General features: G+C 40.7%; 1 protein-coding gene across 9 annotated transcripts in view; it reads right to left on the reverse strand.

Annotated features, from left to right (window-relative positions):
• Positions 1-233: 233 nt before the first annotated feature.
• The window catches only part of FNBP1L (formin binding protein 1 like), a 125,293-nt gene continuing 99,685 nt past the window's right edge, over positions 234-25,841 (reverse strand). For 6 of the 9 annotated variants that reach the window (XM_051857497.2, XM_051857498.2, XM_070078022.1 and 3 more), the window contains 5 exons: positions 17,524-17,633; positions 11,332-11,464; positions 10,168-10,262; positions 5,892-6,040; positions 3,537-3,857 (listed from right to left, as the gene is read on the reverse strand). In XM_051857497.2, coding sequence (XP_051713457.1) covers positions 3,679-3,857; positions 5,892-6,040; positions 10,168-10,262; positions 11,332-11,464; positions 17,524-17,633 — 666 coding nt within the window. In that variant the 3' untranslated portion in view covers positions 3,537-3,678. Of the gene's footprint in view, positions 2,495-3,536; positions 3,858-5,891; positions 6,041-10,167; positions 10,263-11,331; positions 11,465-17,523; positions 17,634-20,075; positions 20,091-25,841 lie in introns of those variants that run through there. The other 3 variants (XM_017346074.3, XM_070078026.1, XM_017346075.3) reach the window with 2 other exon arrangements.

The following is a 25,841-nucleotide window of genomic DNA, read 5'->3' on the forward strand; positions in this document are numbered from 1 at the left end:
TTTCAAATAAAAAAAAATTTAAAAACCTTTTTAAAAAAGTCGTAGTTAGTTTGTTTCCTTAGGAAAACGTGAGAGAAACTAAAAGTAGAATAAAATTTCCAAAAAACATTACATTGCCCCTCTTATGGAACTCATCATCTACATTGTATTACCTTAAATTGAGCACACTGATGAACAAAATCATTACGTCTCTTTGATTCACATAGCAAAAAAGAGGTAACACACTCTACACCTTAACTGATCATGAAAAGATTTATTCCATGAAAATATTCTCAACAGAGAACACTACCTTAAACAAAGCATTTACCATAAGAAATCAACATGTGCACAAAGAGTAAAAATTACTGGAAAATTAAAGATTTCTTTTGGACAATCACATGTTCAAAATTTAAGAATGATTTCGGAATGATTCAAACTGTGCAAGTACAAATGTCTTTGCTATTTTAATCACCCATATACAGGTTGCACTATTCCATGTAAAGGAACTTGCCTCCTACGGAAGCAAATCCTGCTTTTAGAAAAACAAACAGTAGCTTGAAAAGAACAGTTAGTCCTTACAAGAAAGCCTTAAACTTTGCCCTCTGTGGCTGTTAGCCAGAAACACGTAAGCACTTCAGGCTTTGTACAGAAGACAAACACAGCCAGATCACATTTCCTCCTCATTGCTAACCTTTAAAATAAAAATAGCACTAGATTTTAAAACTACTTCATGTAGTCGGTCAGTATTGAATAAAATGTCGTATTATATAAATAACCCTGTAACGAGATTCAATATCTAAACGTTATAGTTCACTAGCCTCAAAGGTAATACACGGTATGTCAGCTGTGTAACAGTAGTGTACTTGGATCTTATGAAGGCATTAACTCTCACACAATTGTCATTCAGCTTTAGTATAGCTGGTAGTATGATTCAAATAACACTGGGAAGAAAATTATTAAAGCAGTCACACAGCCTCTAAAATATTGCTTAAAATGCAGTAATGCACAGACCATTTCACGTTCTCTTTCTCCCCTCAAGACAGTAAAGGACCAAATTAATGATGCTTCAGCGGTACAAATAACCCCCCCACCCCCACCCATCTTCCTTACAACAGCACTAAGAAATTAGTTAAGATACAAGTCCTTAACAGAATCACAAATGCGAGGCGGGACAAACATGAGCAATAAGGGCACTAAGGACAATGATATTTACAAGTATGAACATATAGAAATTCCCATTTTACAAGTAAAAGTGCACAGAGATCATTACAAAGTTTCACTAAAATTTATCTGGTTTGAACAAAAGCATCACTTGGAAACAGACTATCATTGTAATAATCAAATGATATCATCATAACCCCAAATTAAAAGACAGTGGAGGGAGGTCCATAAAACTTCTCATAAAAACACCAAGTAAAATGGACTTGTCTTTAGTTTGATGCACAAATGTAGAGATGCACCATGGTTCACGGTGGAGCTCTAAAAGCCACCTACCGAGGCTACGTCGGCGGCAGCTGCAGCAGGGCAGGGCCGCTGTTAAAGGAGGTCGCACTGAGCTGACACTTAAAGCCCTTTGTGGGATACTGTAGTGGTGGTGTTGGCAACGAACAGGTTGAGGCACTCGAGAGTAAGGCAGCATTCGAATGGAAGCAGCTGACTTTTGACAACAGTCCTTTGTCGAGAGGTGGCGAGGATCTTCGGTGCTTACTATGCCAGGAGTTCAGTGCGGACTACCAGTCTTCCCAGGCTGAGGGGCTGGAGATGGATCAGGTTTCAAAGAGTTCTTTCAATTGGGCTGTAGGCTAGAGCAGAGATGTTTTCTTTCTCTTGTCATAAATACTTCAAGTTCACAGACTACTTCTTCACAATGCCAAAACTGGAATGTTCGCAGTGGGAAGTTATAGCAGCACACACACACACACACTACGATGAAACATTAGTGCTGGAGATGTCTGACGAGACGATTGCACCACGAATGTAAAACGAAACGCAGGCTTTGACAAGAAACCAGCGATTACACAGACATGCCTCGAAAGTCAGGCCCGATCACTCTACACATGCAACAGGATGTTAAGCAAGCATGGAGGTGGCGCAGGCAGACACAAACACAAGGACTCTGATAGACAATGGGCCTAAAAGCCAATTAGAACAGAGCTGGGATGGAGACAGTCCTGCTCGGACAGCCGGAGCAAAACAAACTTTATGGCAGCTCTGTATTCTTTCAGATTCGGACATCTGTAAAATACATGGGCAAAGGGCCATTGTTGGCTTTTTCCTTCTGAGTGAATAACTGTGAATTAGGAATTTAAGGACTGATAGTACAATGATTTATTTTAAAACAATGTATGGAAATGCTAATGAAGTTAGTAAAAAATAATCATGTCTGCATGCACTCATGCAACTTGCTCCTCTCACTCTCCCTTTGAGCCTGACCAGTCTAACACCCTCCCCCAAGCAGCTGCATGTAACCTCCTCCAACATCTTGCCCATTTCCTCAGAAACCCTCTTCAGGAACCTGCAGTCCAGGAGGAAAAAGAAAAGAACAATTACTGAAGACCTTTGGAAAGACCAAAAGGGGTGTCCCAAATGTCTCTAAAGTCATTTTATAGTCAGCTACTGAAAAGCCCCAGAAAAAACGTGAAACATGAACAAAATCAAGGACCAATCTAACCGCTTCCTCACTCTGCTGCCACCCGAGCAGCACAGGCTGAGACCACAATTAGCACTGCACAATCCTTGATCATGCAGTTCTAACAAATGCTTGTTGAAATTGGGAGAAAAAAACCAATCTGACCTAGTAACTGCTGATTCGTCTAACATGAGGAAATGCCCTAAATGGTATCACAGGTATCTTCCTTCAAGCCAATTTATTTAAAAAAAAAATCTCTTTTTCAAAAGTAAAATTTGCCAGCACATCCCCTCCATTCAAGATGTCCTCTGTCTTCAATGACTTAGAAATATTTTCCTATGCATAACTACCAACTGCGAAGTAAGCACAAAAGTGATACTTCCCAAAAGATATTTCCAAGACGAAAAGACAAGCACGTGACTCTGGAAAGCAGCTCAGACGTTACTGGGCATCACCAGGACACCTGGAGAGCTCAGGTCTGCAAAGAAAGCTGCTTTATTCGCCTGCCAGCTAGAGCGGGGGACTTATTTTGCAGCTCTCTCAGCCTACTACTTAATAGGTTATGTGCTGGATGCTTATTTTCCTCCTTGAGGAAACCAAAACAGAGAGAGGAAAAAATGATGATATTATTTTGCCCAGCTATACTTTTTTCCCAGAAAAACCACTCAGCGCTCTACAGCATTTCGGAGTAGTTGTACTTATGTGCATTCACTCCAGTCACTGTGTTTTCTGAAGCAAAGGGGACAAGGAGACAGAGGGGCACACACTGCCTACAGATTCCTGCCCAATAAATCAAACTCTAATTAGGCAGAGAAACACAAATCCTTCACACAGACTTAAGCAGGACATAAAGCAAAAGGCATCAGTTAAGCTTCACATCAACATCACTCCAACGGGAAAGCACCACAAAACAGTATCTTGTGGTAATACTCACATTTCTAAGATCAAGCCTACACTCAGCTCACATAGTGAACAATAAAATCTGGATGCCTTCTAAGTTTGCTTATTTTTTCCAACCATTTTATGTTATCACCTCTATGCCATACATGGCACAAAGCCACCTGGTTAGTTTAGATATAAGTTACTGCACCTTTACTGTTTTTCTCTAGAGTTACATCTATGTATGATGTGGGAACGTAGCCTTCTTCACCATTCTGTCTCCGGGCTCTTGTCCATCCATCGCCTTTGTCCTCCTCAATAATGTAAAGAACTTCCCCTTCTTTCATTGCCAGAGTGCCTTCATTATGTCCTAGATGAGAATTTTCATAACATTAGCATAATTTAAGCAGAGTGATACTTTACTTTTTAATGCAAGTTACAAACACAATACACAAAATAACATGAAATGCTGTTAGATTTCAATGCTCTTGGAACCAGAGAACAAAGTGATTCAGTGGCAACAACATCTCTGGGATACTTTCTCAATACTTTATACACATTCTCCCTTCTCTGAGCTGCACAATTCTTGGAGCTGTATTAATATCACCTCCAGATAACAGATGAGCAAACTGAGTCACAGAGACAATATGTGATTTAGCAGGGTACTTTATATCTCTATTCCCAACTCCTTTCCCAAATTCAAGTAGTACTGCTATCTTTTTTTTTTTTTTTTTTTTTTTTTTTGACAGGCAGAGTGGATAGTGAGAGAGAGAGACAGAGAGAAAGGTCTTCCTTTTGCCATTGGTTCACCCTCCAATGGCCGCCGCGGTCGGCACACCACGCTGATCCGAAGGCATCCTCCACTGCCTTCCCGGGCCACAGCAGAGAGCTGGCCTGGAAGAGGGGCAACCGGGACAGAATCCGGCATCCCGACTGGGACTAGAATCCAGTGTGCTGGTGCCGCTAGGCAGAGGATTAGCCTAGTGAGCTGCGGCGCCGGCCTCAAGTACTGCTATCTTAAAAACTCATGAAAGGTGGGTGTTGTGGCATAGTGGGTTAAAGCCACAGTCTGGAATACCCACATCGCATATCAGTGTGTCTGGGAATCAAGTTCCACTTGCACTTCTAAACCAGCTTCCTTCTTATGCACTTGATAGGCAGCAGATGCTTACCCAAGTACTTGGGCTCTTGCCACCTAAGTGAGACACCTGCGTGGAATTTTCAGCCCTGGCTTTGGACTGGCCCAGCACTGGCTGTTGTAGGTATTTCGGGGATGAAAAATTGGGTGGAAAATCTCTGTCTTTGCCTTTCAAAAATAAATAAGATAAAATAAAAGAATTGGAGAAGCAGAAAGAAAATTCCATTAAAAATTCATGAGGTATGAATCAGGGAAACAGTTAACAGGACAGTAAAACAGTGGGGAAAAAAAGGAAGAACAAAGTTTGAAGAGAAAAACGCAGGCTCAGCTCTGGTGATGGTGGAAGCAGAATGGCCACAAAGCACAAACTTTCTTCAAGACCTTACTGGGCTCCACACCCTTTCTTCTAACCATTCCCAACTTACTTAACAGCAATAATTTTCGTAACAGGATCTTCATATAATATATGCTAGATTCCTTCCCTACTCTCTAGATTACATTATAGCAAGATTTGAAATTTATTAATTCATTATCTGAGTATGAGGGCTAACTAAAGACTTTACTCAACTTTATAACCAACACAACAGGTGAATATAGAAAGACCTTAAATCATATACCACTTTACAAGCTTACTTCAGAAGGTGTTACTCTGCTCTCCTGTTAGTTGAGGAAAAGGTTTTTAGAGTTCAGGAGAAGGAAGGGTAATTAAAAATCTAAGGAGGGTCACAATGACTTCCCTCACAGAGCTTATTCTCCAGTCACCACAGAGGAAAAGATGGCACAATGGTAAGCTTCTATTTCCTCTCTCACTCTCATCTGAAAGGTGATCTAGAGTCAGGATATGATGATGATATTCAGCTACACACTGTACCTGGCTTTCAATGTTAGTAAGCCGCAAGGAAGAGCATGCACTGATAGCCACCAGCTACAAACTTCCTTGGGTGGGCTACAGCTCATGTTGCTTCAATTTTGTTGAGTCCACATAAGTATTAGTAAGATCTCTGGTAGAAATTCTGTTATCAACCAAACTTAAGTAATAATTTATATTAGGATACTGATAACATAAGTAATTTTCTTTCAGTTCCATGTATGGAAGAAAAACTTCCATATTTATATCATAACTGAAAGAAAAATATGCATACTAATGAATTAAGATTATAATTTTCTGACAATGTATTATTTAGCTAAGGCCACTAAAGTGAGTGGCTCAGTGTGTTCAGACATCAATGAAACCATTTTATCAAATATAGTGTGTTAAAATCATACCATCAAAAGGGTATATAGCTTTGCAGTGTCCAATAGCAGGCAAAGGATCATCATCCTCAAATTCATCATCAAACTCACTGTGGTGACCATGCTGTTGGGGTGGCCCACGGACTTCCTGGTTTGCATCATCAGTGTAACTTCCTTCAGGACTGTAAAACATAAGATTATCTTCCATCAAATATCATAACATGGGAATTTTTTTTTTGACAGGCAGAGTTAGACAGTGAGAGAGACAGAGAGAGAAAGGTCTTCCATCCATTGGTTCACCCCCCAAATGGCCACTACAACCAGTGCCCTGCACCAATCCGAAGCCAGGAGCCAGGTGCTTCTCCTGGTCTCCCATGCAGGTGCAGGGCCCAAGCACTTGGGCCATCCTCCACTGCCTCCACAGGGCCACAGCAGAGAGCTGGACTGGAAGAGGAGCAACCAGACAAAATCTGGTGCCCCGACCGGGACTAGAACCTGGTGTGCCGGTGCCGCAGGCAGAGGATTAGCCCAGTGAGCCGTGGCGCCGGCCATGGGAACTCTTTGTATGTTATTTCTACGATTATCTCAGGATCCATACAGTAAATTAAGTATCAATAACATGGATCCAAAAATTTCTTTTTTTTTTTTAAAGATTTATTTAAGTCAGAGTTACACAGAGAGAACAGAGGCAGAGAGAGAGAAGGTCATCTTCCATCTGCTGGTTCACTCCCCAATTGGCTGCAACAGCCAGAGCTGCACCAATCTAAAGCCAGGAGCCAGGAGCTTCTTCTGGGTCTCCCACACAGGTGTAGGGGCCAAAGGAACTGGGCCATCTTCTACTGTTTGCCCAGGCCATAGCAGAGAGCTGGATCGGAACCAGCACCCATATGCGATGCCGGCACTGCAGGCAGCAGCTTTTCCTGTTATATCACAGTGCCAGCCCCAAGCCCTGTTTTCTTAAATTTTGACCATATAAATTGCTTCTAATATAAAATGTTTCTCTGTTCAATTTCCTGAAATAAAAAAATTAATAAGATTACAGTATTCAGTATCTACATCTCACTATCACTGGGTCTAGAAATAGAAAAATGTAATGCAAATTTGTCTTTCATCATTTCAGACTCATCGCCCCTCCTCAGAGGACACACTCAGACCCATGCTCAGTCACAGGTTCCAGGTCAAGTTCTTCCTAGTCAGGATCCGGAGTGGAAGTGAGCAGTCACGAGTGGTCCTGTGGCCCAGAGATGAGGAACACACAGGGACTTGTTTGAGACTACTGGATGAGCAGCTTATTCAATTTTTCATGGAGTTTTAACCTGAAGGATACTCAGAGCTTCGGAAGACCACCACATGAAGCCTTAAAGTGCAGTCAACAATGTAGAGGGCAGAGCTATAGGGTGGAGAGAAACTAAGTCCTGAGGATGTTATCTTAGCTCTAGGAACAAGCTTTCCCTAAAGCCAAACAACGAAGTCCATCTTTAATTTAAGGCAGGATGAGTAAAGTATTCATTCTGTCACTGAAAACCAAAAGACTCTTAACTAAAACAAGAATTAAAATTAGTTTCTGATTAATCACAATAACAGGAAACTTAGGAACAACTCAGAGAATCTGAAAGCGCAGGTAATACAAAGGCATTTTACTTTTCTTAGAAATATTTTAAATAAGGGCTGGTGTTCTGGCACAGATTAAGCCACCATCTTCAATGCAGGCAACGGTTCGAGTCCTGGCTGCGCCATTTCTGATCCAGCTCCCTGCTAATGCACTTGGGGCAACAGAAGATGATCCTAGTTCTGGGGCCCTTGCCACCCACGTAGGAGACTTAGATGAAGCTCTTTTTCTTTTCTTTTCTTTTCTTTTTATTTATTAACAGGTAGAGTTACAGACAGTGAGAGAGACAGAGAGAAAGGTCTTTCTTCCGTTGGTTCACTCTCCAAATAGCCGCCACGGCTGGCGCTGCACCGATCTGAAGCCAGGAGCCGGGTGCTTCCCCCTGGTCTCCCATGCGGGTGCAGGGGCCCAAGCACTTGGGCCATCCTCCACTGCCCTCCCGGGCCACAGCAGAGAGCTGGACTGGAATAGGAGCAAGCGGAACCAGAACCTGGTGCCCATATGGGATGCCAGTATCGCAGGCGGAGGATTAACCTAGTGTGCCACAGCGCCAGCCCCAGATGAACCTCTTTTTTTTTTTTTTTTTTTTTTTTTTTTTTTTTTTTTTGACAGGCAGAGTGGACAGTGAGAGAGAGAGACAGAGAGAAAGGTCTTCCTTTGCCGTTGGTTCACCCTCCAATGGCCGCCGCTGCAGCTGGCGCACCGCGCTGATCCGATGGCAGGAGCCAGGAGCCAGGTGCTTTTCCTGGTCTCCCATGGGGTGCAGGGCCCAAGCACCTGGGCCATCCTCCACTGCACTCCCTGGCCATAGCAGAGAGCTGGCCTGGAAGAGGGGCAACCGGGACAGAATCCGGCGCCCCAACCGGGACTAGAACCCGGTGTGCCGGCGCCGCAAGGTGGAGGATTAGCCTATTGAGCCACGGCGCCGGCTTCAGATGAACCTCTTGATTCTTGACTTCAGCCTAGCCCAGCCGTGGTCATTGTGGCCATTTAGGGAGTCAAACAGCAAATGGAAGACCTTTGTCTCTCCCTCCCTCTCTCTAACTCTGCCTTTCGAATAAATAAATAATAAAATTTTAAATAAATAAAATGTTTTAAATCAAAGAGAGAATGTTACTACTTTTGTTGAGTAATCAAATGAATATAATTTTAATAATGGAAAAATTGACAGGATTAGATTTAACAGCACTTTCAGAGCCAAGTTCTTAATTTAATACACACCAAACAGAACAGATGTTTTTAACCTGGGTTTTTACCTAATAACAAAAAACAGTTATTTGTGAATATCTCTTGATAAACTGAAGATATGCATTCTTTAAGAAATGATGGTGGTGCTGGCATCCCATATGGGCACCGGTTCCTGTCCCGGCTGCTTCACTTCCAATCCAGCTCCCTGCTAATGTGCCTGGGAAAGCAGAGGAGGATGGCCCAGTGGAGAAGCTCCTGGCTCCTGGCTTTGGCTTGGGCTTGGCACAGCCCTGGTTCTTGTGGCCATTTGGAGGAAGCAAACCAGCAGATGGAAGACCTCTCTCTCTGTCTCTACCTCTCTAGTTCTGTTTTTCAAAAAATAAATATTAAAAAAATGACAGAGGATAAACAGGAGAGCGAGGAACTAACATTTGTGAGATACAAACTATTACCAGGTATTCTCTTATGAGGTACTTATGCACTTATTTCCTTTATTACTAATGACCTGTAGGTATTCTAACTTCTATTCCATGTTTCAGGAAACTGAGACTCATGGAGCATTAAAACTGAACTTGTTCAAATTAGGTAATTAAGTAGCAAACCAAGATTTGATACTAAACCTCAAATTCCTCTCAAAGGTGAATCTTAATTTGGGTACCTTTTATCATGGAGGAAAAAAAAGATCTATTATACCACAGGAGAAATGTCACAAGTGATATCAAAATATGGAAATTAGTAAAATGCTGTTTGGAAGCTGTGATCCAAACAATCAATTCACATCATTTTTCTTTCCAAAACTTGAGCAATTTGACAAAAACTTTTTTAAGCGCTGGCATTTTTCTTCCACCTACATCTTTTTTTTTTTTTTTTTTTTTTTTGACAGGCAGAGTGGACAGTGAGAAAGGTCTTCCTTTTGCCGTTGGTTCACCCTCCAATGGCCGCCGCAGCCAGTGTGCTGCGACCGGCGCACCGCGCTGATCTGAAGGCAGGAGCCAGGTGCTTCTCCTGGTCTCCCATGGGGTGCAGGGCCCAAGGACTTGGGCCATCCTCCACTGCACTCCCAGGCCACAGCAGAGAGCTGGCCCGGAAAAGGGGCAACTGGGACAGAATCCAGCGCCTCAACTGGGACAGAATCTGGCGCCCCGATCGGGACTAGAACCGGGTGTTCCGGCGCTGCAGGCGGAGGATTAGCCTAGTGAGCCGCGGCGCCGGCCTCCACCTACATCTTAAGGCTCTCAGGCAGAAGATTCCCTTATCACCACAGATTACAACTTCAAGAATTTTCTGTGTTCCTGGTTATTTTGGATGTGTAATAAATTCCAACCGAACAGTAACATGAAATTTCAGACTTCCCCTGTAACTGTTGTTAAAGACAATTACTTAGATTCATAAGATTTAAGTTATTAAATGTCAAAGCTGTTAAATTCAGGAAGAAAACAATTTATGAAGGTTAGTACAAAAGGGTGAAAAAGTTTGAGGACAAGAGGAAGTACAAACAAAATGCACAGTTACCTTTCTCGTCCCTGTGTTACAAGATGATTTATGTCACTGCTATGTCTTCTGTCTCCTCTCCCACCTATTTTGCCTTCAACTTCAGAGAGCCAAGCCTTAGAAAAAAAGTAAGCAAAATATTTGAGGTCAATAAATATGTTTCAAAGTTCATAAGATATCCCACATTTAAAATGTGCTTTTAGTTTTTTTTTAATCTTTTTTTTTTTTTTCTTTTGGACAGGCAGAGTGGACAGTGAGAAAGGTCTTCCTTTGCCATTGGTTCACCCTCCAATGGCCGCTGCGGCCGGCGTGCTGTGGCCGGCGCACCGCGCTGATTCAAAGGCAGGAACGAGGTACTTATCCTGGTCTCCCATGGGGTGCAGGGCCCAAGCACTTGGGCCATCCTCCACTGCACTCCCTGGCCATAGCAGAGAGCTGGCCTGGAAGAGGGGCAACCGGGACAGAATCCGGCACCCCGACCGGGACTAGAACCCGGTGTGCCAGCACCGCAAGGCGGAGGATTAGCCTAGTGAGCCGCGGCACTGGCCAGCTTTTAGTTTTTATAATTATGTAATTCTGAGAAATGGAAATCTTTATTCTAATTTGGTAATGATCAACTTTACAATTGATTTGAAAAACAGTACAAATGTTCATTTTATATAAAGGTTTAAATAAAAAATTTCAATAAGAGAATAATTTAAGGATTATACACCATAATATTTTACTTTTTGATCATAAACTCTAAAGTTAAATGTAGGTACTTGAACATAATTCTAGTAAAAAACAATCTATCATAAGGAAGTTTTTTTTTTTTTTTTTTTTTTTGACAGGCAGAGTGGACAGTGAGAGAGAGAGACAGAGAGAAAGGTCTTCCTTTTGCCATTGGTTCACCCTCCAATGGCCAGCGCACCGCGCCTATCCAAAGGCAGGAGCCAGGTGCTTCTCCTGGTCTCCCATGGGGTGCAGGGCCCAAGCACTTGGGCCATCCTCCACTGCACTCCCGGGCCACAGCAGAGAGCTGGCCTGGAAGAGGGGCAACCGGGACAGAATCCAGTGCCCTGACCGGGACTAGAACCCGGTGTGCCGGCGCCGCAAGGCAGAGGATTAGTCTACTGAGCTGCGGTGCCGGCCAAGGAAGTTTATAGAAATAATTTATCTCAGACAACTCCTGAGTAACAAGTCTACCTCATTCTTGTGGATCTCCATTCGTAAGCGGTCAATGTTATTCATAGTCTCTGCTAATTTGGGCTGCAAACTCCCTGGATCTCCCATTTGCGGATTTTTCTCATACACATCTTTCATTTTGTTGAGTGCCTCTCTAAAAAAGAAAAGGAAAATACATAAGTAAATGTTTATTTCATCAGCTTCCAGATAAAGTTTGACTTTGGAATTATCTCTCAATCTTAAGTAAAGTCATTATCTTTTTCAAGTTAACATCTGTTAACATTAATTTGCATAAAGCTCATAATGTATTATAGTTAGTGACTTACAGAGATATTTAGAATACCCCAAGTGAAATTTTCTCATTTCTTGTTTTCTAAACAAGATTATTCATTTATTTAAAGACTTATTTATTTATTTGAAAGGCAGAGTTAGAGAGACAAAAAGATTTTTTTTTTTTTTTTGAAAGAGCTAGAGCTAGAGCTAGAGAGAGAGAGATGTCATCTACCCACTGGTTCACTCCCCAAATGACGAAGGTTGAATCAGGCCAAAGCCAGGAGCCAGGAGTCTTATCTAGGTCTCCCATGTGAGTACAGGGGCTCAAACACTTGGGCCATCCTTCGCTGCTTTCCCAGGCACATTAGCAGGGAGCTGAATTGGAAGTGAAACAGTCGTGACCCAAATCAGCACCCACGTGGGATGCTGGCATCAAAGGCAGCGGCTCAACCTGTTACTCCACAACGCTGGCCCAGACAGAAAGAACTTCCACCTGCTGGTTCACTTCCCAGATGGCTGCAATGGCTGGGGCTGAGCCAGGCCAAAGACAGGAGACAGGAACTTCATCCAGATCTCCCACATGGGCACAGAGGCTGCTTTCCTAGTACATTAGCAGGGAGCTAGATGGGAAGTGGAGTGGCCAGGAATCAAACCAGTACCCATACGGGATTCTGGCATCATAGGCTATGGGGCTTAACCCACTGCACCACAAAACCTGTCCCAGATTACTTATTTTTATGTGTGTATGTGTACACATATATACATATATATACACACACACATGAGGGGGCTTCAAAAGTTCATTATTAAAAAACAATGCATTGGTGTGGGCATGGGCATTTGGCGTAACTGCTAAGACTATGGTCAAGACGTCCATGTTCATATATGAGTGCTTAGGGTCTATACGTGCCTCTTGGCTCCAGGTTTCTATTCTCTGCCAGTGCAGACTGGGGTTAGCAGTGATGGCTCAAGTATATGGGATCCAGAAACCCATGTGAGAAGACCTGGATTGAGTTCCCAGTTCCTGGCTTCAGCTCAGCCCAGTCCCAGCCATTACAGGCATTTGAGAAGTAAACCAACAAATGAGAGCTAACATATTCATGCTCCCTCCCTGTCTCCATTTCTGTCTCTCTCTCTCTCCTCCTCCCTCCCTCCTCTTCTATTTCCTCTTCCTTTCCACCTTTTTGCCGCTAAAATAAATAAATTTGATACACACACACACACACAGACAACACAAGACTAGGCATTTAGCCTAGCATTTAAGACATCCATGTCCCACATCAGAGTGCCTGGGTTCAATTCCTAGTAGGCAGTAGTGATGATTCAGGTTAATTGGGATCCTGCCTTCCACATGAGAGACTTGTATTGTGCTTCTGGCTCTTGGTTTCGCCCTAGGACTAGCCCCAGACCAACTCTAGCCACTATGCACATTTGGGGAACGAACCATAGAGAGGCACATTTTCATTCTCTCTCTGATAAAACAAAAGGTTACATTAATTTTCTATGAATGTTTTGAAGACTCCATGTATGTGTGTGTATATTCCATATATATAGGTTTAATCGACAACTAGAACTTTTTTTTAAGATTTTATTTATTTGAAAGACAGAGTGACAGAGAAGAGAGACAAATTTTCCAACCACTGGTTTACTCCTCACATAGCCACAATGGCTAGGGTTGGGCCAGGGGGAAGCCAGGAGCCAGGTCTCTGATGGACCTGGGTGGCAGGGGACCAAGTACTAAGGCTATCTCTGCTGCTTTCCCAGGTGCATTAGCAGGAAGTTGGGTCATAGGTACAGCAGCCTGGACTTGAACTGGCACTCCAATATGGGATGCCAGCATCAGAGGTGGCTTGGCCTGCTGTGCCACATCAATCCCAATTCCTCAATATCATTAAACTCTCTATGTCCCAAAACCAACTCATTATATTCCCACTTGGCCAGCCACATGATTCCTGTACTGAGCTCACACAGCATCGTCTCCTTACACTCATTTATGCTAGAAATAGGAAAGCCAATTTTAACTTGTCCCCTCCCTCTAAATTAAGTCATTTGCCAATTCTTTCTAACTCATTTCCTCTTTTCTAATCACGTCCTGACAGGTTATAACCCAGTCAGCTCTCCTTGACCCTCTCTAACATCTGACACTATTGACTAAAACTCCTTCATAACTCTTTTTCCTTTTTAACCTTGATGTTAAATTTTTCTCTGTCCTCCTCCTCATTTCTGCCTTCTCACAATCTTCCTCACTGGTTCCTTCTCCTTTGTTCAACTTTTAAATGTCTATTATATAAACTGACAGCAGTTTCTTCTCATCTCATCCCACACCACCTTCTTTGAGGATGATCTCTTATTGTTGTAATAATACCTTTCAGATGATTCTTAAGTGTACATCTCCAATCCTCTCCTAAATTCTAGACTCCTATTTCTAAAACTGGACACTTCCAATACAGACTTTTCACATATTTCAAAAATCAATATAGGGGCCGGTGCTGTGGTCTAGAAGGTAAAGCTGCTGCCTGCAGTGCCAGCATACCCACTGGTTCTAGTCCCAGCTGCTCCACTTCTGATCCAGCTCTCTGCTATGGCCTGGGAAAGCAGTGGAGGATGGCCCAAGCACTTGGGCCCCTGCATGAACATGGGAGACCTGGAAGATGCCCCTGGTTCCTGGCTTTGGATCAGCCCAGCTACAGCAATTGAGGCCATATGGGGAATGAACCAGCAAATGGAAGACTTCTCTCTCTGCCTCTCAAATAAATAAATAAAAATTTTTAATTAATTATTTTACTTGAAAGTCAGAGTTACAGAGAGAGGAAAGGCAGAGAGAGAGGGAGAGAGAGGGAGAGGTCTTCCATTCGATGGTTCACTCCCAAATTGGCCGCCAACGGCCAGAGCTGTGCCGATCTGAAGCCAGGAGCTTCTTCCAGGTCTCCCACACAGGTGCAGGGGCCCAAGGACTTGGGCCATCTTCCACTGCTTTCCCAGGCCTTAGCAGAGAGCTGGATTGGAAGTGGAACAGCTGGGTCTTGAATTGGCCACCCATATGGGATGCTGGCACTTCAGACCACGGCCTTAACCTGCTGCACCACAGCGCCAGCCCCTAAATAAATCTTAAAAAAAAAAAAAAAAAAAAAAAAAAAAAAAAACTCCACAGAAAAGCATTCACGATTTTCCATAATTCACCCTTATACCTTTTCATCCTCATCTTTTGTGATTATATTTCACATAATTTTTAATTAAGTATCTCTGGGTTAGAGTTAGGTGCAGCCCATGGTAAGAACACTCACAATTCTGTCTTTCTTCTTATTTTTCCCATTTCTTTGAACGTTCCATCCCTTCTCTCTCACTTTTGTGTCTCACTATCCTCCCATCAAAGGTTCAATTCCTCTACCCTGGAGACAAACTAGCTAGTACCTAGATGTTAATTCTGACACTTACTAGTTTTCTAATCTTAGACAAAACACCTATTTAACTGATACCCAGCCTCTCTATTTACATATAGGAATAACAACCTCGGAGGGCTATTTTGAGGGTTTCAGTGACACAGTCTATGTGAAATGCCTGATTTAGCACTTTAATGTAACAATCCCTCAATCAACATTCATATACTAGATCACAGCCCTCCCTCTTACCCAGCCTCTCTTCAATGAAGTCTTTCTTAATCATCCCAGTAAAACTCATCATTCTTTCCTTAGGTTCTGCTGGAAGTTTATTTATCTCTGTTAGCAGCTACCACAACCTAGCCTGTGTAGAAATCTTTAAGTCATTTGTGAAACTAGAATAAGCCTCTTAGGATCAGGAACTATATTTTATTCACTTTTCTATCTTCTAGGGTCCTGCCATAGCCTATTATCTATGGTAAGCCCCAAATGTGGACTAAATGTTATATTTTCCAGGGATACTTCAGCATCCAAAACTAATACAGGTGACACTCATTATTTATAAATTCCATATCTGTATATTTGTCTACTTGCTAAATTTATTTGTAACCCTAAAATCAGTGTGAAAAAAGTGCTTTTGTGGTCACTTACGGACACACAGCAGAGAAAAATTTGAGTCACTGAAGGCATATTTAAGTTTCTAGAAGATGTCAAGGCTAATCCCTTGGCCTTGTTTCTGTTCTCATATTCTCAATGCCTGTTCTTTTTTCAAGCTATTTAGTGTTATGTTTTTCACATTTTTTGTGCTTTATATTGGTGATCTTGGTGTTTAAAATGGCCCATAATCACAGTGCTGAAGTGCTGTCTAGTCTTTCTAAGCATGAGAACGCTGTAATGTTACTTATGGAGAATACGTGCACCAGACAGGCTTTGTTCAGACATGAATCACACTGCTATCAGCAGAGTGCAAGCATGTATTAAGTAAAGCGGGCACAGCGGGTTAAACCCCTGGCCTGCAGCACCGGCATCCCATATGGGCACCAGTTCAAGTATCGGCTGCTCCACTTCCAATCCAGTTCTCCGCTATGGCCTGGGAAAACAGTAGAAGATGGCCTAAGTGCTTGGGCCCCTGCAGGCACATGGGAGACCTGGGAAGCTCCTGGCTCCTGATCAGCCCAGCTCTGGCCATTGCTGCCATTTGGGGAATAAAACAGCAGATGGAAGATCTCTCTCGCTCTCTCTCCCTCTCTGTAACTCTGGCCTTTAAAATAAATAAATAAATAAATCTTGAAAATAATTGTACTGTGCTCATAGTGACCTTATAGACCGTAACTACTGTGAAGAATGAGGGGCTGGCACTGTGGTGCAGCAGATTACAGCCACTGCTTGTGATGCCAGCATCCTATATCCGAGTCCCAGTTCAAATCCCTGTTGTTCCACTTCCAACCCAACTTCCTGCTAATGTGCCCAGAAAGGAAATAGAAGACGACCCAAGTGCTTGGGCCCTTGCCATCCACTTAGGAGATCAGGATGGAGTTCCTGGATCCCAGCTTCGTCTGATCCAATACTCGCTATTGTAGCCATTTGAAGAGTGAACCAATTCGGATGAAAGAGCTCTTTCTCTATCTCTCCTCTCTCACTATCATTCTATCAAATAGAGAAATCACATTAAAAAAAATTAAAACTTTCAATCTCTCATGCTAGAGTTTTCTTTAGTGTAGAGATAGCAAGCTGTCAATTCATTGTAACTCATCACAAAGAGCTACTCTATGTCCATTTTTAAAAACAAACTAAAGTTTTTGTAAAGAAAAAATTTTCTGGAAGATTTTTTATTTATTTTGAAAGTCTGAGTTACAGCAACAGAGAAGGAAAAGAGAGAGAGAGAGTGAGAGATCTTTCATCTGCTGGTTCAGTCTCCAGATGGCCACAATGGCCAACACTGGAACAGGTCAAAGCCAGGAGCTAGGAGCTTCACCCAGGTCTCCCACATGGGTAGCAGGGGCCCAAACACTTGGGCCATCTTCCACTCTGCTGTTTTTCCTAGGCCATTGCGGGGAGCTGGACTGGAAGTGGAGCAGCCAGGGCACAAACTGACACCTTCACGGGATGCCAGCATCATAGTGGGTGGCCTTACCCGCTACACCGCCACACCAGCCCCAGAAAAAAAAATTAAATTTGAAAAATATAAGTCTGTAAGTAATCCAACAATATCTGACAACATGCTTTGAAGCAAACAAAATAATTATTGCCCAAGGTTGATATTAAATTCAATTTGTAAGGAAAATTTATCAAAGTGTAAGAGATGCTTAATGTCAATGAATGAATCATCAAACTATTTTGCAAATTTATGGAAGGGATAATTATGAGAATCCAATAAAAATCTGTAACCACAGAAATTCTCTAGTATTACATTTTTTACCTATGACATGGTAACACTTTACAGTTTAGGAGTATATTTTTCTCTCAATTAGGGATATTGTTTTGAAACTTTTTATATAACACACTTAGACACATTTAGATCCTAAAATAAATAATGATAGATGGGGACTTCAAGGAATAATACTTTTGGTCGGATTCTTTCTGTAGTTCTCTGTTAAGTTCATCAATGCGCTGCTGTAGTTTTTTACGTCTCTGTTCTGGTGGCAGATGACTGAAATCTTCTAGTGCTGGGCCCTGAAAAAAAAGAGTCTAAATCACTATAAAAGACATTTTCAGGGAATTTTATTTTTTAAATTTACGTGCTACAAAATTAATACACCAATTTTAAGGTTAATTTCAAATCTGCTTCAAACAACTTCTTTCAAAAAAGAGAAATCTACATGTGTAGATTAATGAAAACAAGTCTACTGAAGAAAGAGTTCAAATTTCAGTCATTTTATAAAACCACAAAACAGAATAGGCAAAAATACCACCAGATACAGATAACTGGTAGTGACTAATACCACATCATTTTCAGGCCTTGGCAGAGTAAAATGGATACATATGAACCTTCTTACAGCAACAACAACAAAATGGAAACACATAACATTTTTCATCTATACAAGTTATTTTATTATCACCACATTCCCAAATCAAACCCATTGACATGATACTCAGAATGTTACAAATGTTCAAACTAAAAATATGGAGAGTTTATATAACTAAGAAGCAACTTACCTCATAAAGAAAATCTTATTAATGAACTATAATACTACATATAGCTTTTGAATGATTACACTTAATTAACCATTCTTGAGGATCAAAACATACGTGATCATTAAATAACAAAATACAGGGGCCGGCACTGTGGCACAGCGGGTTAACGCCCTGGCCTGAAGTGCTGGCATCCCATATGGGCGCTGGTTCAAGACCCGGCTATTCTACTTCCAATCCAGTTCTCTGCTATGGCCTGGGATAACAGTAGAAGATGGCCCAAGTCCTTGGGCCCCTGTACCCACATGGGAGACCCAGAAGAAGCTCCTGGCTCCTGGCTTCGGATCGGCGCACCTCTGGCCATTGTGGCCAATTTGGGAGTGAACCATCGAATGGAAGACCTCTCTCCCTCTCCCTCTCCCTCTCTCTCTCTCTCTCTCTCTCTCTTTGCCTCTCCTCTGTGTAACTCTGACTTGCAAGTAAATAAATAAATCATTAAAAAAAAATGCAGAACTACCAAGTGAGGAGAAAATATATTTGCAGAAAGAGTACATGTACAGTTATCCTTTGTTAATCCAAGTAATACCTTATTTTCTAAAGGAATGATATAATCCAAAGACATATTTCATCTGTAGGAAAGATGTTTGATGTCTGAAAATTTAGATGTTTTGATATTCAAAAAACAATATCATTTAAGAGAAAGTGCTAGCATTTAGATGTAAATTTCTGATTGAAGTGATCTTTTTCCTTTTAAATATTTCAGTCACTGTTACTTTAGCTAAGTTATTAGAACAGAACTCATTAATTAACAACTATTCAATCCATTTAATATAAACCTAATATTATTTTATATACTCCAAAAAATAATATCTTCATTTTTCTTTTCAAAAATGTTTATTTTAAGAATATGAGTATAGTTCAATTTTTTAAAGCATTATTGAAATGAGCTCCCAAAATAAATGCATCCTTGTCACTTAAACCTAAAAAATGCTAAATTGTTTTATTTCACCAACTATAAGATTTCTTACTTTTTTAAAAAAGAAAATTCACTTTTAAGATAAGCCATGATCAAATTAAACATTTAATTAATAATACAATCCCCACTATCTTTTCCCAGTGGCCTGCAATTATGGACATCTAACATGCTTGCCAACAAAAAGTAGGGCGTCTTTTCCAAGTAGCTTTTGTTTTTTCAACTTTCAGTCACCAGGAATAAGACTATCAACCAACCAAGTCTGCCCTAGATAAATTAATCACAAAATTTCCTGTACAAAGTTCCTTTTAAATTTAGTAGTTAATTCACTTACTACATGAGAATTTACAAAATGCTAAATTGGAATTGTCTAAAAAAAGATTAGTTTATTTCCCGCAAGTTATTTGGTATAGCTCCTATATAAGCTCCCAGTAATTTTGGGGTTAGCTCCTCATAATGTAGCTCAATTAATTTGTTTGAAATAAATGTCAAATGGAACACACACACACACACACACACAAATATTTACATCATATGTGCTTCTATTCCCCTTCAGTAATTCAGAAGAATAGAGCACTAACTTTTCTTTCTTTGTTTTTGGAAAAATCTAAGAGTTCTTGTCAGACACTGCAAATCAACTTCATATGATCTTTCCAAAGGGTACTAAAAATGATTTTAGCTAAATTTTTCTTCTTCATAAAAACATGAACTTTTGCTCTACTATGTACTTTTTAAATATTTAACCATAATTTTATTCTCCCTCTGTAACATGACATGAACTCCACCCAATAACATTTATAACTTAATGGGTTGATGACAGTTAACCACATTATTTTTTAGTCTTATGACACTGAGAGTACTGGCATATGCTGGACTACAGATTAAATTATAAAAAGAAAAAACACACACAAAATGTGAGATGTACTTTACCATTTGTTTTGAATTAACAAAACAATGTTTTGAGATTACTTAATGTTGGCACAGTATATAGATCAGCACATAAGGCTTACCATCTTCACCGACCACTGAATAGTTCAATGGAAAACAGAAAGAAATGGTAAATTATTCACATGAAACCATAATACAGAAGATGCAATAATCTATAATTTTTTACAATATTAAATAAATACTGTACATTTCACAATCCAAACAAATATGCCAGAAAAACAATTGTAAGCACATTTTGGGAAAGTGAATTACTTAAAAAAAAAAGCATACACCGATGATAATGGGCAGATATTTTCTAAGTTTAATTAAAACTCAAAATTAAATAGTATTCATTCTATCAGTAATCATCCATTTTCTTTTAAAGAGAATTTTTGTGTAAGTGAAATTTACTTTTAAGCTCTTCGTACTCAGAGTACTAATATTTGAAAAGCCAAACATAAAATTAGATATAGTATTAATCATTTAAAAAGAAATCTTATGTGAAATATTAAGAAATAGAATGTTCTTTCCCAGGGCATTAAAGAAAACACCATTATCTAAATTCTTATAGTTCAAATACTGTTTTGAACTTAAGTATCTCATGGTTAGGTGAAGGTTAACATCTTTAGTTTTAAGAATTTCTTAAAATGCACACGCTCATTAAAAACATGTTATCATCAAAATAATCAGTGAGCTTCCCAGATTCAAGTCTTCTACACATATTTCCTAACAGATGCAAAATTATAGGTTGAATTTTGCTTTCTGTTTTTCAATTTTTATTCTGAAATCTGTATACACTTGAAAAAAACACTAAAAGCATGGTTGCAACTTTAGAAAACTGACTGTTATTCTTTCTGAAAATATGAAATGACAGTCTGAAGAGACCAATGAGTGTACAGATACTAGAGGTAAATATTTATATATACACATATCTCCCACATTTTATGGCTATTAAGCCTTCTACAACTGGTATGGCATCTGTTTAGCATCCCAGCTACACATATATACACATGCGCACAAATACACACACACAGTGACCCAGAAAATACACTGAGCTTTACAAAATTTATCCTTACATTCACCACAAATGGTTTACAGTCTCTAAAAATGTTACTTTCCCTATTTGCTAAATGATGGTGTTTCAAGACAAGGTAGTGGGGAGAAGTCAGATAGAATTTCACATAAAAATAAGAATGAATTTTAATAAATATACATGACAAAAATATCTACCCCTTATCTCTGATGAGTTGGCCATACAGATTAATGGTTAGGAAGGTAAGAAAAGATGACATTTGCTATTCATTATCTTTCCAAACTAAGCTTAACATTCTTTAGACTGTCAGCAGTTTCAAGAAATAAAAACCACATTTTATTTTCCCAAGAAAAAAAATTGTTGATGAGGAGATAAAAAGATTTAAAGAAAGTCTTCTTTAAAATGCTATTAAACAAAATCATATACAGGACAAGAAACAAAATATTTAAAGTATTTGAACTTGACATCTTGTATGATTTTCACTAGCTAAATTCCTATGTGATGCAAATTATTTTTCTGGTTTTTATATTAATACCTTTTAGATAAGATAATTATAGCTGAAATAGCAAATGTTCTCATTTTTAGCTAATCCTAGCTTTACTGTCACTTGGAATATTAGAATATTTTGGGGGCCAGCACCGTGGTGCAGCAGGTTAAAGCCCTGGCCTGCAGCGCCAGTTTGAGTCCCAGCTGCTCCGTTTCTGATCCAGCTCTCTGCTACGGACCTGGAAAGCAGTAGAAGATGATCCAAGTCCTTGGATCCCTGCACCCATGTGGGAGACCCATAAGAAGCTCCTGGCTCCTGGCTTTGGATCAGCTCAGTTCTGGCCATTGCACCCATTTGGGTAGTGAACCAGTGGATGGAAGACCTCTCTCTCTCTCTCTACCTCTCTTTGTAATTCTGTCTTTCAAATAATTAAAATTAATCTTTTTAAAAAATATCTTGTGTATTTTTTAAAGTAATGAACATTCAATGCAAAAAAAATGCCTATAAACTAGAAAACTTCATGTTCTCACTATACCTTAATAAATAGAGGAGAGACGAAAAGAAAATCAGTTAAGTAATAAAAACTATTAGGTATAATTTTATTTTAAGTTAGGCCAAATTCCTAAAACTGTACTCTGGATAGACAAAAGTTTATAAATTGATCTGGCAGTCTATAAGGTCATAAACAATTTAGATAGAAAACAGAGACTTATTATCATGAGATACCCAATTGCTTTTGAAAAAGAGCATCCAGGGGCCGGTGCTGTGGTGTGGGAGGTAAAGCGTCCACTGGCGACACTAGCACCCCATATTGGTGCATGTTCCAGTACAGGCTATTGCACCTTCCATCCAGTTATCTGTTAATGTGCCTGGGAAAGCAGCAGCAGATGGCCCAAGTGCTTGGGCCTCTGCACCCATGTGGGAGACCTGGAAGAAGCTCCTGGCTTCAGCCTGGCCCAGCCCTGGCTGTTGAGGCCATTTGGGAAGTAAACCAGAAGACGGAAGACCTCTATTTCTGTCTCTCCCTCTGTCTCTGTATCTTTGCCTTTCAAATAAATAAAACAAATCCTAAAAACAAACCAAAAAAGACCATCCAATGATGCTCAAAAGAAGGCATCACAGATTAATTTGCATATTAAGTAGTCAGGTTTGGGTATACCCTCGAGTTTCCTATTAACAGAATCTGATTTCACAAAAGACAAAAGGAAATTAAAGGCCCTTTTCCCTTGGAAAAGGTTTGCTGGTACCACGGTAAAACTCAAAAACTCTGTTTTAATAGCAGATTTCTCAATGCTCACTGGTCCTGGTAACTACCTATACCAGTTTTTCTTTGAAAAATGCAAAAAAAAAAAAATCCCATTTCTGAAAAGGCATTTCAGAAAACCAGTGTCCAACAAAGATAGCTCAGGTTTCTGAATTGACTTCTACAACTCATCAGTTTTAAGACACTTTAAGGTATTTTGTAAGCCTGACAGAAAAACTCTTTAAGTCCATGTAAAAACACACAAAACTGGCTTATGAAAGAGGTAACATTCTTCTTTTTGGATTTTCAATACTGAGGAAATTCTGAAGTGACAGGAAAATCTCTCTGTGGGTTAACTTTGAAACTGTATCTCATAACTACCAAATACCATTCAAAGCAGAAAGAAATTTCCCAACCCCTTATCTTATAATCCACTTTTCCCTGTTTCTCCTCTAATCTCCAGCTGGACTGCTTGTCACATTTTCTATTTTACATATTACTTTCTTCTTTAGCATGAAAACTATAATAATAAAACTAAGAGAGGATTTTAGCCTTCTAAAAGTGAGCCCTGTAAAAACAATGTATGAATTTTAAAATATAGAAATAAAACATAATGATTAAGCAAACAGCTTTAAGTTCCATAGGTATAAAATTTTACTTACAAACTTATAATAAAGATGTCACATGTTTAAGTTTCTATAGGTCTCTGGCCGGCGCCGCGGCTCAATAGGCTAATCCTTCACCTAGCGGCGCCGGCACACCGGGTTCTAGTACCGGTCGGGACGCCGGATTCTTTCCCGGTTGCCCCTCTTCCAGGTCAGCTCTCTGCTGTGGCCAGGGAAGGCAGTGGAGGACGGCCCAAGTGCTTGGGCCCTGCACCCCATGGGAGACCAGGAGAAGCACCTGGCTCCTGCCTTCGGATCAGTGCGGTGCGCAGGCCGCAGCGCGCCAGCCGTGGCAGCCATTGGAGGGTGAACCAATGGCAAAAGGAAGACCTTTCTCTCTCTCTCTCTCTCTCTCTCACTGTCCACTCTGCCTGTCAAAAAAAAAAAAAAAAAAAAAAAAAAAAAAAAAACAGTTTCTATAGGTCTCACAGCTCTAATCACCTAAGATTTTTCATGGAATTATACTTAACTTCCTATCTCTGTGACCATACTGTGTAGAGTACTTTAACTAGGCCTGGAAAACTCGATACATAGGATATAAAAATGATTACAAAAACACAGCTACTAAATAGTAATTTCTTATGATTTATGTAAAAACATTATGTTTAGTATGATCTAAATCATCACAGAGAAGCAATACAGAAATTCTACCCTCATATCTCAGGAATAAAAATCTCAAATATGATTTTTTGGAGTCTTTCAAAAAAGTTTTAAAGGCTTTAAAAGTAACGACAGGCAGTTTTATGGTAACACAAGTTCATCCACAGGGATTGTCAAAATGCTATTAATTACCTGTTACATGACCCATTTATATAGAATTAGGTAAGGCAAATGCAAAGTTCTTAAAAAACAAAAAAAGAAGGCCGGCGCCGCGGCTCACTAGGCTAATCCTCCGCCTAGCGGCGCCGGCACACCGGGTTCTAGTCCCGGTCGGGGCGCCGGATTCTGTCCCGGTTGCCCCTCTTCCAGGCCAGCCCTCTGCTGTGGCCAGGGAGTGCAGTGGAGGATGGCCCAGGTGCTTGGGCCCTGCACCCCATGGGAGACCAGGAAAAGCACCTGGCTCCTGGCTCCTGCCATCGGATCAGCGCGGTGCGCCGGCCGCAGCACGCCGGCCGCGGCAGCCATTGGAGGGTGAACCAACGGCAAAGGAAGACCTTTCTCTCTGTCTCTCTCTCTCACTGTCCACTCTGCCTGTCAAAAAAAAAAAAAAAAAAGAAATTCAAAAGGGACATAATACACTGGGGCTGGGACACTTCTACTGCATTACTGATGTCAGTGAAGTCTGTCATACTGCTATAATGGAAATGTAGATAAAAATGTAATCTTGCGGCCGGCGCCGTGGCTCAATAGGCTAATCCTCCACCTTGCGGCGCCGGCACACCGGGTTCTAGTCCCGGTTGGGGCGCCGGATTCTGTCCCGGTTGCCCCTCTTCCAGGCCAGCTCTCTGCTATGGCCAGGGAGTGCAGTGGAGGATGGCCCAGGTGCTTGGGCCCTGCACCCCATGGGAGACCAGGAAAAGCACCTGGCTCCTGGCTCCTGCCATCGGATCAGCGCGGTGCGCCGGCTGCAGCGGCGGCCATTGGAGGGTGAACCAACGGCAAAGGAAGACCTTTCTCTCTGTCTCTCTCTCTCTCACTGTCCACTCTGCCTGTCAAAAAAAAAAAAAAAAAAAAAAGTAATCTTGCCTTAAATGAAGATGTCTTGTTCCACAGGTGGCTAAAATGTAATCTGAGATCAGAAAGGGCTACAGAATAGGGGTGAGCATGGCACAGAGATCGGGATACCACTTTACAATGCCTACATTCCATAATGGAGTGCCTGTGTTCCGTTCCTAGATCCACTTCTAATAGAGCTTCCTGCTGAAGACCTTGGGAGATAGCAGGTGATAGCTCAAATACCTGGGTCCCTACCACCTATGTGGAAAACTCAGATTGAGTTTTGGATTTCTGGCTTCAGCCTGGTCCATCTCCATTGTTGTGGGTATTTGGGGAGTGAACAGATACAAGATCTCTGTCTCTTTCTATATCTCTGCCTTACAAATAAATAATAATTATTATTTTTAATTTTTAAAGGACCAAAGAAAACAAACAAGAGAAACAGGGGAGCAAAGAAAAGAAAAGGAAATAAAAGGAAAAGGAAGAAGAATCCAATTTTAGCATATTACTGTTAATGATTAGACTTAATCTTAAAACCAAACTGCTAAGACTGATTTTTCATCAATAGGTTTTTTACACTGTTTTATAACATCCAAACCATTCTGATAGATGTGTCTGAACTATGGGCTACAATTATCAAAAGAATACCCTTAAAACCAAACAAGAAAAATTAGCCTAACATAATGGAATAAGACTAATTTATTTACCACTAGGATAATAGTTGTTGTTAAGGAAAAGCTTAATACTGTATTAGTTTTTTAAGTA

This window comes from Oryctolagus cuniculus, chromosome 7 (assembly GCF_964237555.1).
Source record: "Oryctolagus cuniculus chromosome 7, mOryCun1.1, whole genome shotgun sequence".
In the NCBI taxonomy this organism is placed as follows: Eukaryota; Metazoa; Chordata; class Mammalia; order Lagomorpha; family Leporidae; genus Oryctolagus; species Oryctolagus cuniculus.